General features: G+C 43.0%; 1 protein-coding gene across 1 annotated transcript in view; it reads left to right on the top strand.

Annotated features, from left to right (window-relative positions):
* Positions 1-10,287, top strand: part of LOC109870572 (PH and SEC7 domain-containing protein 1) — a 110,346-nt gene extending 100,059 nt beyond the window's left edge. Inside the window, exons 12-17 of the mRNA XM_020461142.2 lie at positions 2,422-2,615; positions 2,928-2,998; positions 4,015-4,172; positions 5,025-5,169; positions 5,443-5,586; positions 5,794-10,287. Coding sequence (XP_020316731.2) covers positions 2,422-2,615; positions 2,928-2,998; positions 4,015-4,172; positions 5,025-5,169; positions 5,443-5,586; positions 5,794-6,060 — 979 coding nt within the window. The 3' untranslated portion in view covers positions 6,061-10,287. The remainder of the gene's footprint in view (positions 1-2,421; positions 2,616-2,927; positions 2,999-4,014; positions 4,173-5,024; positions 5,170-5,442; positions 5,587-5,793) is intronic.
* The last annotated feature ends 3,860 nt before the right edge of the window (positions 10,288-14,147 follow it).

Raw genomic sequence — 14,147 nt, 5'->3', positions numbered from 1 at the left:
TCCATCCTGCTCTGTCTCTCACTCATATAGAGCTAACTGTTGTTGTGTACTGCTGGTTACTCATGTCTTAATCTCAAAGGTTTCCAAGGGAGTCCATTTTTATGGTGGTTTGCACGTCTGTTTTGTGAACTTCTACACAGGTGAAACTGAGGTAACAAGTGTAGTCCTTGTTTTAAACTGGGATTGGCTGATATTTGGTGGATTAACTGACTAGTATTGGGAAACATTATAGGAAAGGTTCAGCTCTTAAAATGAGCTATCCTCTTAACTGCTGCGTCAGGTCCAGATTATCCCACATGTAAAAATATGTTAGCAACAGCCCAACCATGTTTGTAGGATTATCATATAAGTAAGGGGGGATGTGGTGTAAATGGTTTATACTAAGTACAGTATCTTCATCTTGAGTGGAACTGGAGTGATCATTATTTGAACCTGCCTCAAAATTCCAAACTACACTCACCGGCCAGTTTATTTGGTACACCCATCTAGTACCAGGTTTAACCACCCTTTGCCTCCAGAACAGCCTAAATTCTTCAAGGCATGGATTTTACAAGTCAGAAATGTTCCACAGGGAAGTTAGTCCATGCTGAGGCGATAGCATCATGCAGTTGCTGCAGATTGGACGGCAGTACACCACCGCCACCAGCCTGTACCGTTGATACCAGGCAGGACGGGTCCATGGACTCATGCTGCTTACGCCAAATCCTGACTCTGCCATCAGCATGACACAACAGGAACTGGTATTTGTCGGACCAGGCAATGTTTTTCTACTTCTCAAATGTCCAGTGTTGGTGATCGCGTGCCCACTGGAGACGCTTCTTCTTGTTTTAACTGATAAGAGTCGAACATAGTGGACGAGTTGTGCGTTCAAAGATGCCGTTCTGCACACCACTGTTGTACTGCGCCATTATTTGTCTCTTTGTGGCCCGCCTGTTAGATTGAACAAATCTTGCCATTCTCCTTTGACCTCTCTCATCAACAAGCTGTATTTGCTCACAGGGCTGCCACTGACTGGATGTTTTTGTTGTTGTTGATTTCACGTTGAATTCACGTTAGTTGACAACTCAACCAAATGTATATCAAAACTAGACATTAAACTGATGTCTGTGCCCAGTGGGACCTAATGTGACATCGTTGGACTAACTCATCTATAATAACACTCAGATCGAGAGTTGAGAGAGCTGATCCTCAGCTGCTAAGCTCTCGTTAAGAGAAACGGCTCCTCATGGCTGCTCTGATGGGGTATGTAACAGAGTGCTGAAACTATCTCCAAATCCTAGGATTAGTAGGAAGCCAAGGTTTGAATACATTTAGTAGGCAGTGCCTACAGAGTTTTTCCTGACCTTGTGACATGAAGAAGAAAAATTCTGGGCCCTATAATTATAGCCTATGTATAACTACAAACATAGTTTTTCCTGTCAGGCCATGTGATCAGGAAAACCTCCTGGCTCTATGTACAGTATGGAAGTGTCACTTCAGTCGGAGGTCATGCTCTTTGTAATGGCTGTAATGGAATGATATGAAACACATGGAATGGCATCAAACACATGGAAACCAATTGAAATGGAAACCATGTGTTTGATACCTTTCCACTCATTCTTCCACCATTACAATAACCCACCCTCCTTCCACCAGCCTTCACTGGTATAGGGATGACAATCAACTGTATACTAAGATACAGACACAGTTATATTTTCATCGTGCACTGATAACCACAGACATTGTATAGTTTTCTAATAACACATCAATTGTAACCCATTTATTTGTTTTGTTTGAGCTAGTTTCGCATTTGGGAAAGTACTACTTTTCACCATTTTGGAGGGGTTCCTCTCACAAACAATGGGGAAACATGCCACTGAAAAAGTCAGTGACAAGTCTGAAATTTATCTCAGAGATAGGAAGTCCCTAGTGGAACAGAATGCCCTTGTTTTTCACCTCAAAGCTGCCATGCTATCGATCGTGTCGCTCTCCTGCTGCGGTGTGTTTTGATCAAGGAGAGTGGACTGGTTCTCTAGAGACCAGGAGGAAATCACAAAGAAATGGTGGAGGGAAGGAGGGAGGAAGAGGGGAAGACAGCAAATTAAGGCTTTGAAGAGGAAGAAACACTATCATTCACTCAGGTTTCCCCTAGGTAGAATTGTGCTTTGTAAATATGTTATATAACCAAGGCTATACCCACACACCACTTTAGAAATGTTGGTAGATGACAAAATGCACATTATAACCGGGAGAGGGACTTTGAATAGGCCTATGTGTTCTGCTATTGAAACTACTCTTGTCTCATCCTATCTTATAATGGACGGTCACAGAGTGAGATTGATGGAAAGTGATTGGTTGAACGTGATTGGTTGATGTGTTGCCAACGGAGGCGTGGTAAAATAGTAACCAGGTTTCTCACCCTTCTGTTTCTTGTCGCTATAGCGACGAGGAGGAGATGCGGAAGTCTTTCTCAGAGCTGGGGGACACCAGCCAGGCAGACTCCGCCTCTAAACACATGAAGAGCATGGCCAGCGGCGGGAAACCACTAGTGGCCATGGCCCAGCCCTCAGGAGCCCTGCTGTACAAGAACGGCTTCCTGGTGCGCAAGGTGCACGCTGACTCAGACGGCAAAAGAAGTACGTGCCAAAACCATATACATACATTTATAGCTCTGGTAAAAAAATATATAATATTGACCACTATAAGTCATCATAGAATGTGTCAAACCCCCTATCCCCTCCCTATCCTCATCGCTGTTTATTTGTTAATCCTACTCATTTAGTCTTTTGTGTTACTTTAGCAGCAGCTACAGTATACTTCTTGTGGTCCACATACAGTAAATCGTATAATTCCTACCACTTAGTATGAAGCAATGTATTGAGGTCTGATGTTAGTATGGACATTTGAAGCTGACCTGAGTTTTGACCTAACTATTCTCCTGGTCACAGCACCGCGTGGGAAAAGAGGATGGAAGACGTTCTATGGCATTCTGAAAGGGCTGATTCTCTACCTACAGAAGGTGAGCAGCTCCTGCCGACGGGAGCAGGTGTGACGAAACTTCTGCCACTTCTGTCTCACTTTATGAACTCACAAGACTTTCACTGTTCCACACCACAGAACATGGCAAAATGTTCTGAAAAGTCTCAAAAAGACTTCCAAGTCCAATCACTTTTTACATACTCGTATTCAGTAACGATACAGTTTCTGCACCAAAGAAAACAAAAACAAAAGATTGCTAAGATTACCCCACTTTGTTACATACCCATATACAATAACATTTGTGATACACGTATACCAATATTTGATTGACACAAACTGAAATACTAAAACTTGCACTCTCCAACCATGCGGATGGATTTTCATACCCTGTTGAGTGTGGACATTATCAGAATGAGATCAGTCTTTTGTTCAGTGCCTTCAGACTACAGTCCACAGACCTGGCACTGCCCTCTATGCCCATATAGACCAGTGGTCCTGGCCTTTGCTACGGGCAGCCCTGTCAGCTTCTTGGGCTTGTGTTCCACTAAATTTGAACGGAAGCAAGGGTCCCGTCCAGAGATGTTAACATTGCGACGCAGCTGTGCCAATGATTTATGTACTGTATGTCTATGGGCACTGGTCTCTGGTCCAACAGTCAGGTCTGCTTTGGGGAGAGGCAAGGCCCCTTACTGGGGTGTCAAAAATACCCCTTTCCTTAGTATGATTTGTTTTGTAACATCCCAACAACAAGTCATCCTGCAGAAAGAGAGGTCGGGACACAGTTACCTACTAGAGTGTCCTGATTCAATCATCCACAATCCAGTTACAATCAATTGCTGTGTTTTATGATTGATGACATTTCACACCATAACATCCATTGCCAACTTACTGATGCTTAACATTCTCACATTACAACCTAATTAGATTATCGGTACTTAAAGAACCATCTGGGCATTGAATACACTACCCTGCGGTTAGAAGAACTACTGCGATGGTCAATAATGACATAATGACGTATTCACACTTTATGCCGATTGTCATTGTTTGACCATTCAGGGAGAGTACCGGCCAGATAAGCAGCTGTCGGACGAAGATCTGAAGAACGCTGTGTCCATCCACCACTCTCTGGCCATGAGGGCTGCCGACTACAGCAAGAGACCCAATGTGTTCTACCTCCGCACCGCCGACTGGAGGGTCTACCTCTTCCAGGCACCGTGAGTCCCATCCCTCACTTCACTGTTCTTGTCTCATCCATTCTTAACACACCTCAAAGACTGACTTATACCTTGCTTTCTCACACTCCTGTAAGATCGAGCCATCCCTCGTTTTTAAGAGTTCGGTTCACACACTTTCAATTGAATGCTAAAGGGTTCATTCTTTGTCTTGGAACCATATCCTGCAACTTATTCTTAATTGCACAGCACACATCCACCTCAGTCAATAAACCTGGGCTTGAATTTGCAAGGTCGCCCTCCTCCTCTTGCCTCCTTGTTTGAGCACTACCTGTCTCATCCAGTCTCTCCCCTTCTCACCAGCCAAATAATGGCTGTTGCTACCTCCTGCTGTGTCTGTGTGCGTGCGTGTGTGCCTGTGTTTGGGAGGAGGAGGGCAGTGGGGCTTGTGTAAATTCAGGATGCAGAGGCACATGACGTGGCCACATGTCCTAGTCCCCCAGGAGGACCGGCTCTTCTCCAGTTGCAGCCTGCATTTGTCCCAGATACATTCCTCTCTCTCCCTCACTCTCTTCCCCTCCTATATTTTTCTCTCCCTCCCTCCCTCCTTCCCTCCTTCTGTCTCTCTCCTTTCTCAGCCAGTGTCCAAGGAGTTGTGGCAGAGCTGTCTGAGCAAAGCAGCATTTTTTTGTATTCAGCAGCCGTGATGATAATCACTAAGATGTCTTAGTTAGCGCTGTGCGGTGGGGATTGAAATGTGTGTGTGTGTGGGAGGAGGTGCGAGTGTGGTGTGTGTATGTTGTGTATATGCATGCGTGCAAGTCCATCCTTGGTTTGTGTTTGTGCAACACGATCTCACAAACTCACTGTGCGTGTGTGCTTTGTCCACCATAGAAGCACAGAGCAGATGCAGTCGTGGATCACACGCATCAATACGGTAGCAGCCATGTTCTCGGCGCCACCTTTCCCTGCAGCCATTGGTTCACAGAAGAAATTTGCCCGACCTCTGCTGCCAAGCTCCACCTCCAAACTGTCACAGGTACCCTCCTTTACACCATATCATCATATCACCAATCAAATTGACCATATCATATCACCACCATAATTTTAAAAATCCCTGAAGGCACTCTTTAAAATTAATGAATAAGTGATTATTTTAAATGTCCACAAGGACAAAACTCAGTCAGGCCTAGAGAGTTGACATGAGTGATGATGATGTGCTGGGAGAAAATGCATGGACGTCTATCTTCCCATCACCCTGGTCAGGTGACATGGGTGGCGAACTCTGAACTCTGAGTATCTGTGCCTACAGGAGGAGCAGGTCCAGTCCCATGAGACTCGGTTCCGGGCCATCTCCACTGAACTGGCTGAGCTGCGCTCATATCCTCCAGACCGAAAGGTCAAAGGCCGCGAGCTGGAGGAGTACCGCCAGCGAGACGAGTACCTGGAGTTTGAGGTGAGCCCGAGGCGACAGTGTGTGAACTTTTAAAAGGCAGCAGAAAGGAAAAGAAAGAAATTGGAATTTAGTCGAGCGTTAAGTAATTATGCAGCACTGCATTTCTGTCTCATTCACTTCCTCTGCTTCCCCTCTTTGCGTTTCTTGCCTTCCCTCCTCTCCCTCTGTCTCCTTCTGCCTCCATCCCCTCCCTCTTCTGTCATGTAGAAAACACGCTACGGTACATATGCCATGCTGCTGCGGAACAAGATCCGCTGCGGCGAGGATGACCTGTCCGTATTCGAGGTTCAGATCCTGGAGGACAACGGGCTGCAGCGCGCCCATTCCAGCCCCACGCTGCAGGACTTCAGCCAGGCAAGCCAGGCCTCCCAGGGCAGCAGCACCAAGGAGCCAGTGGGCTGCAGTGGCATGGGAAAAGGCTCCAAGCACACCGAGGCCCAGAGATACAGCTACCGCCAGGCCGTCAAGAAGTGAGGCAGGGCGGGGCGCCGGGTGGTGATGACGTGGCAGGTTTGTCTCCCTGCGCAAGTTTTTATTAGAAATCCAGTGGAGGGGGCTTATAAGAGCTTGAAAAGGAAAGGGGTGAGAGTGTACTGTATACACCATGGCGCACCCACCCGGCACCCCCGATCTCCTCTGCCAATAGGGGAGGTGCAGCGGTGCAGATCCTATGACTGGCCAATGCCAGCGGTGCGTTGGGGCAGGAGGGAGGGAGGAGCGTTGGAGAGGTCATGCAGCTTGGAAAGAAGGTATACCAGCGAAAGCTTGCTGCATACGGTATGTTAATAGACGGTACCATACCGTATGGTAAGACAGAGGTTCCTCCCGTAAGCAATATCACCGCCGTACAAGGACTCCCATCCAGCATCTTTTTCTTTCCTTTTCTTTCAGGGCATCTCTCCCACAAACCCCTCCTCCAGCATTTTTTCTTGAAATGTTTTCCTCTGATTTGGGACCAAACATGTTTACACGTTTAATAAATTAAGTCTCAGATGACTGTGCTATTGATTTGAACACGTGTTACAGTACTGTAATACTGTAGTAACAGGAGCTAGATCCTCGACTCATTGCATTGCTGTTCCCTTTTTTTCCATGACATCTGTGTGTGTCCACATCCATGAGGGAGCCTAACGACAAGGGTACTTGCAGCTCTTGAACTCTTCTTTGGGGCAAATGTGATGGCAACAAGGTGGCTCTAGTGGATCAGAATGGCAGTGCACTACACACCCGGATCTGCAATGAAGGCTCAGTTGCAGCTCTCCCTCCTGGCCCAAGTCAGGGCGAGAGACTGTGCTCTCATGACTTCAAACCACTCCAATCTCTGCCCCCTCTCTCTCTGCTCCCCTGTTCTCACATTCTCTGTCTCAGAGAGGGGGTAACTGTGGCTCCCCTCTCTATCATCTATTCCAAATGGGTTGTCAGAGTGGTTGATGTCATTTGAGCCACACTAGTTTACTACTGTACAGCTACACACGAGTAAAATAAAATGTACTTGTACCTAATAATCCTCTCAGCAAGAGAGGCCCATTGTTTCTTAATTGCTTTTCCTTAAAGGGGCAATCTGCGATTAATATATATGCCCATTGATTTTTGAAGAATAAATCTATCGATGCCTCATGAGCTTAGTTCAACCCAAAATATAAACTTGTTTAACTCCTTTGTTTGTAAACAATGTAATTGTAAACAAACATGGTATAGCCTCAAAACGCCAGCCTCATCCCTCAGCTGTTTACCAAATCAGTGGTAGGGTAACCGGTATGTTATTGTTCAAAACTGCAGATTGCCCCTTTAATAACATAACCCTCCTACCTAGCCAGTTGCTTTAGCTTTGTCTTGCAGCAGGCTTCTTTTTACTACTCTGTGCGTGAATGTTGTTTTTTCTCAGCATGCCTGCATCGAGCTCTGCCTTTTTCTTCTTCTTGGGGAAAAAAAATGTTTGGGTTATGTTGTCTTTGTACTAATCCTGTTGTATTGACATGTCCTCCCTGTTACTCCCTGTGTAATCACTCGTTTATAAGACCTGTTTTAACACTCACCAGGCAGACCCTGAATGTACTTGTTTTTTCAATATTTGTACAGCATTTTACAATAACCTGTTGATGTTGGACATTCTCCCCCTCCTCCTGTGTACTGTTACAAGTGTCATTATACATAAGTGTTATTATAGTAAACCTATGGCATATGTTTTCTAATAACCTGCCAACTACTATATTATGCTTATATTGTATGATACATTATATATGTCGTTTTACAATATATCCTGGTGAATATGCATAAAATAAACATACAGAGTTGATATTATACATTCCCTGTATTTAAATGTCCTGAAAGTGATCTATGATAATCATGTGTTTTTACATAGTATTCTGTATGTAAAGGGTCAACAAAGGCACCAGCACAATCTTGAGTATTGTCTAAATGCCTATGTATCTATCAAACAATGATGAGATTGAGAAAGGAGATCTGGCGAGGTGGGACAATACCATAATCAAATTCCCATCATTATTTCAACTCCCTGGCCTGAAGTATTCTGAAGAGAGTGAGAGAGGTATTCTTCTTTAAATTGGTAGCATGATTCACTTTGAAGGTATTTGTTGATGTTGATGTTGTCACAGAGTAATGTTTTGCTGTTGTTGCTACATGAAAAACAGACATATGGAATAATGTAGTGGGTGTATGTGTAACGTGTGAAATGCGTGAGGAGGGCCTTGTAGGCTAATAGACGGGGGAAGCAGCAAGACATTTACTGACAGAATATGTATGGAAGCATATCCATACCATATCCTCAGTCAATGTAAAGAAAAATAATCAACATAACTATTTCATGACATACCTTCAGTTTCAAGCTACTCAGGCTTTCAAATGTCGGCCTTGAACAGCTGTAATGCCAGCATCGTACCAGCAGAGAGAGCTGTTTAGCAGGACATTCAGTTACCTTTCAGCCATAACATTGCTGCACCTGTACTGCACAAGCTTTTTAGGGTGGCCCATTGGCAGTCTCGGGATATGGAACACTGCTGAGCTATGTGTGATCGGTGACTGAGAGTTCTTTGTGTGTGTGTGTTTGTGCGTGTATCTGAGGAGATGTGTTTCTGTTCTGCTGTAAGTTTGTGAATGTCATTGAATGCAACATGCTGCAACCTGGCTGACCTGCTGTTCTACTAAGGAGCCTATTTAAGGAATGTGGCTGAGGATAATGGTCTAGCCAGTGCATTCATGTGATGTTTTAAAGCAGCAACGGTTTATCTAGCTGTGTCTATTAACTTTACTTACCTTGCTGGAAATGGTTTTTTTTTGTACAATTTTAGTACAGATAATTGAATGTTATGTCTAAGTTTAGCATGGTGTATTTTGCCTCTCATCTTTTCCTATCTCACCTCAGTCATTTTCAAATTCTTCTCCTTCCTTTTCCATGATCTCTTCTCCACTCCAGTCTCCTCTGCTCATGCTTTCTTTCCCTCTCTATTTTCCCCTCCACTCCTCCTCCTCTCTCGCATCACTTCACTTTCCCTCTGTCACTGATATTGTCAGTTTGTTCTGCCCTCTGTCTCTGTCATCATCTCACTAATCTTTTAGGGAGCTGCCTTTATCAGATAACTGTATGTGTTTATTGTTACTATAACTGATGATATATACCTTTAATTGTATTGTAACGATGTTACAGCTGTGATATTACTGCTTGGTACTTGTATTTATCGATAGTGTTTGACACTGGTGGCATATGTTGCCAGGGTAGTCTACCACAGAATGACATGTCCCCTCGGACATTGGAGGGAACAGGGTAAGGACATACAAAGGGACATTGTGTTGTTCAATCAACAGGTGAACAACTGAAAATCACATCTCTCACACACTATTTGTTCATATCATAGGGTCTATGCAATACATGCCCTGTTCTCTGTGTCCCAGGCACTAACCATGAGGGAGAGAGGCATACGGTATAGAATCTGTTATAAAGCAGTATGATAGCCGGGACTAGCCTCAGCTTCAACCTCAGCGAGCTCTCTATGCCCAATCTGCCACCCCGCACCCTCTGACATCATCACAGAGCAGCTGCAGGGTCTCCATGGCACTGGTTTGCATTGAAACCACTAGCTCCCAACAAGTGTTCGCTCTATGATACTGAAATGAAAGCCTAGGTGTTACTGTATGTTCAACCCATTCCCAGCCAGCACTTCTGAATGTGACATGTGTGTGTGTATATATATATATATATATATATATATATATATATATATATATATATATATATATATATTTATATATTTATATATAAACAGCATGAGATAATATTATTATGGTCTGCAATTCCTTTGTATTATGTTTAGTGTATTTAATGAATGGTTAATATACAGAACAACATTTTTGTCCTTCAGTTCATTGTCATGTTTTTTGTTTTATGAAGCTGAATAAAGTCAATGTATTTAATGCTGTTTTATGCTGATGTGTTGTAGACACCACACCAACGCTTTCAAAACTGTGATATAATACACTACAGTGGGGTTCTGACTCATTTCAGTTTTCTTAGAATGCTGCCAATGAGAGACATTTAAAATGTTTTTACTTGAATTGTTTTACTCATTTTAGCTGTACACATGTCCTCCACCTGTTAAAACCTCACCTCTGTAAGAACACATTGTTTGTATAGGAGCTTTTCTTTTGGGAAGCATAAAGGAAAAATAAAAGTGTTCCAAAAAGTGACTCAAGTCTTTGCATTTCTTTCTTTTGTCAAATATCAAAGTCAAACTACGTAAAATAATATACCACCACACATGGAGTCAGACTGTTTGCACCTGTCAAAAGGGAATTAAACATTGATTATAAACTGGGTGGTTCAATCCCTGAATGCTGATTGGCTGACAGCCATGGTATATCAGACCGTATACCATGGATATGATAAAACAATTACTTGTACTGCTCTAATTACGTTGGTAACCAGTTTATAATAGCAATAAGGCACCTCAGGGGTTTGTGATATATGGCCAATATAACACGGCTAAGGGATATATGTCCAGGCACTCCGCGTTGCATCATATCTTGGCCATATACCACACCTCCTCGGGTCTTATTGCTTAAGTATAAAGTGGGTAAGACATGATCATGATGCCATTAGTATCCTTCACAGCCATGTGTGTGTGTGTCCGTCACAGACCTTTTAAACACGTATCACTTTTTAATAACAATATCACAGTGATCTAGGTCTTTGGCATGATGTCACACATTTAAGCAGCAATGTCAGACAAGGGTGTCATGCCCCAATTATTTTAGATGGGGAACGAAGTATGTGAGGATATATATTTTATATTTGAGATTCTTCAAAGTGGCCACCATTTGCTTTGATGGCAGCTTTGCACACTCTTGGCATCCTCTCAACCAGCTTCATAGGGTAATCACCTGGAATGCATTTTATTTAATAGCTGTGCCTTGTTAAAAGTTAATAGGTGGGATTTATTTTCATCTTAATGCGTTTGAGCCAATCAATTGTGTTGTGACAAGGTGGGGGGGGGGGGTATACAGAAGACAGCCCTATTTGATAAAAGACCAAGTCCATAATAAGAGAAGTGACATTCCATCATTACTTTAAGACATGAAAGTCAGTCAATACGGAAAAATTCAAGAACTTTGAAAGTTTCTTCATGTGCAGTCGCAAAAACCATCAATCACTATATTGAAACTAACTCTCACGAGGACCGCCACAGGAAAGGATGACCCAGAGTTACCGCTGCTGCAGAGGACAAGTTCATTAGAGTTACCAGCCTCAGAAATTGCAGCCCAAATAAATGCTTCACATAGTTCAAGTTACATACACATGTCAACATCAATTGTTCAGAGGAGAATGAATGAATCAGGCCTTCATGGCCCAATTGTTGCAAAGAAACCACTACTAAAGGACACTTTAGAAGAAGAGAAGAAGAGAAGAAGAAGAGACTTGCTTGGGTCAAGAAACACGAGCAATGGACATTAGACCGGTGGAAATCTGTCCTTTGGTCAGATGAGTCCAAATGTGACATTTTTGGTTCCAACCACCATGATCTCCGCATGCGTGGTTCCCACCGTGAAGCATGGAGCAGGAGGTGTGATGGTGTGGGGGTGCTTTGCCGGTAACCCTGTCAATGATTTATTTAGAATTCAAGGCACACTTAACCAGCATGCCTACCACAGAATTCTGCAGCGATACTCCATCCCATCTGGTTTGTGCTTAGTGGGACAATCATCTGTTTTCAACATGACAATGACCCAACACACATCCAGGCTGTGTAAGGGCTATTTGACCAAGAAGGAGAGTGATGGAGTGCTGCATCAGATGACCTGGCCTCCACAATCACCCGACTTCAGCCCAATTGAGATGGTTAGGGATGAGTTGGATTGCAGAGTGAAGGAAAATCAGCCAACAAGTGCTCAGCATACGTGGGAACTCCTTCAAGACTGTTGGAAAAGCATTCCTCATGAAGCTGGTTGAGAGAATGCCAAGAGTGTGCAAAGCTGTCATCAAGGCAAAGTGTGGCTACTTAAAATAATATAAAATATAAAATACATTTCGATTTGTTAATAAAATTGCTAGGTGGCTAGTATTACTGAGAAGCAACAAAACATTTCATTTAAGTAATTTAGCAGACACTCTTATCCAGAGCGACTTACAGTAGTGAGTACATACATTTTTCATGCTTGTCCCGCATGGGAATCAAACGCACAACCCTGGTGTTGCAAGTACCATGCTCTACCAACTGGGCCCCACAGAAAGGCAATTTTTGTCTTGTTTATTCATCAAGAAGGAATCAATAGGCTACATAGCTTGATCAAATTAATTTGCAATTTTACACGTGTATGCTAAACAAAATCTGAGGGGGCACGTGCCCCCCCCCTATGGGCATGACGCCTCTCTCGGGCACACCTGTTTCATTTTACTTTCCCTTCAGAAAAGCAGCTGGGTTTTTGAGTGAGTCCTTCCCATCACTGGCAGCAAATCAAACAAATCAAACACTGTGTGTCACTTGCCAGTCTTTCTCATCCTCCACTGACAATACTGTCTGGAGTAGGTGATCTAGTGTCCTATCGGCCAAGCCAAGATTTCATGTCAGAATTTATTAAAATTAGGTTAGGTTTAATGGCAGTGTTCCCTCAAAATGTTTTCGGCACTGAGCAAATTTCAGGTCTGCAGAGCTCAAACTTCAACTTGTGAAAATTCTGTACAACTTCCGCCGAGCGTTTACTGTGAACACTGAGGCTGTACCCACTTTAAGTTACAGTTTTAACAGTGGCCAAGTAGGCTCCTGTGGCTATTTGATCATAATGAAGGCCTACCAGAGAGGCCTACCGTAAAAAAATATGGAGAAAAACGCATCCCATAACATTTTAACATGGAAATAGCTGTTCTATCATTCAGCCTACAGCAGCAGCCAATAAGTGGTGTTCGTTCCATGTTTTTTCTAAGAAAAAAAAACATGCAGGGCTTGACATTAACCTATTGGTTAGGTGACTGAAGATAAATGTGACTGAAAAGGTGACTGAAAATAAATGTGTTTGATGCAAGAAACCACTTTACAAAATAAAATGTATTATTATTCCCATACCATTATTACAGAGAATCAGGCAAATTATGCTATGCTCTGCCTATTGGCTACATAAAATACTGTAGCTAAACACAGTACAGTTCAAAGGGAATGGCACAGATCCATATATGGCAATGGGTATTTGCATATAGACCTACTACAACTGGTCTGTGTAGAATAGAGGCCTGAGTCGTGTCTATCATTGCAATAGAATCCTACTCCAAAGCGCTCTGCCTACCAAGAACATGTCTTGCACAGTTAGTTTTACATACTAAATCTTGCATATTTGGTTTTGTTTCGGTATATTACATTAAAAGTGGCTAATATTGTGTTGGTTCGATCACATTTGCCACAGTAGTGCGAAACTTTGATAGTGTTAACTAAAGGAGAAACTGTAGAAAGTTGAGTTCGATCTTGTACTTCTCTCTAGGGGCTCCTATTTCTTCTGCTGGGCAGTCCAAGGTGAGCTGCATGTTTAGAAGGAACATTGGTTGAGGGATTGGTTAAGGGTAGGGTTAAGACATTGGCAATTTTAGCATGTAAATCTTGGTGGGGCCAACTCTTAGATATATGCCAGCAAAGCCACTACACAACACAACACTAAAAAGTACATTTGTCACTATAAAGGTGACAAACGGTGCCCACAAACTGTTAGGGCCTACATAAGCAGTCCTAACAGCAGTCCCAACACCTTACCACTGTTACAACTGGCTATCAGCAGAGCCTTGTCTGGCAGTGAAACAATTCATTCAGCCCCATTTACTACCTTTTAAAAAAAACATACATGACCGATCAAAAGTTTTAGAACACCTACTCATTCAAGGGTTTTTCTTTATTTTTACTATTTTCTACATTGCAGAATAATAGTGAAGACATCAAAACTATGAAATAACACATATGGAATAATGTAGAAACCAAAAAAGGGTTAAACAAATCAAAATATATTTAATATTTGAGATTCTTAATTCAAAAGGCCCTCGCACATCTGAGCAATCTTTTTTGCAGGTGTAT

The sequence above is a fragment of the Oncorhynchus kisutch genome, linkage group LG25 (assembly GCF_002021735.2).
Source record: "Oncorhynchus kisutch isolate 150728-3 linkage group LG25, Okis_V2, whole genome shotgun sequence".
NCBI lineage: Eukaryota > Metazoa > Chordata > Actinopteri > Salmoniformes > Salmonidae > Oncorhynchus > Oncorhynchus kisutch.
Note: the sequence above shows the minus strand (reverse complement) of the source record. Positions and strands in the feature narration are given on the sequence as shown.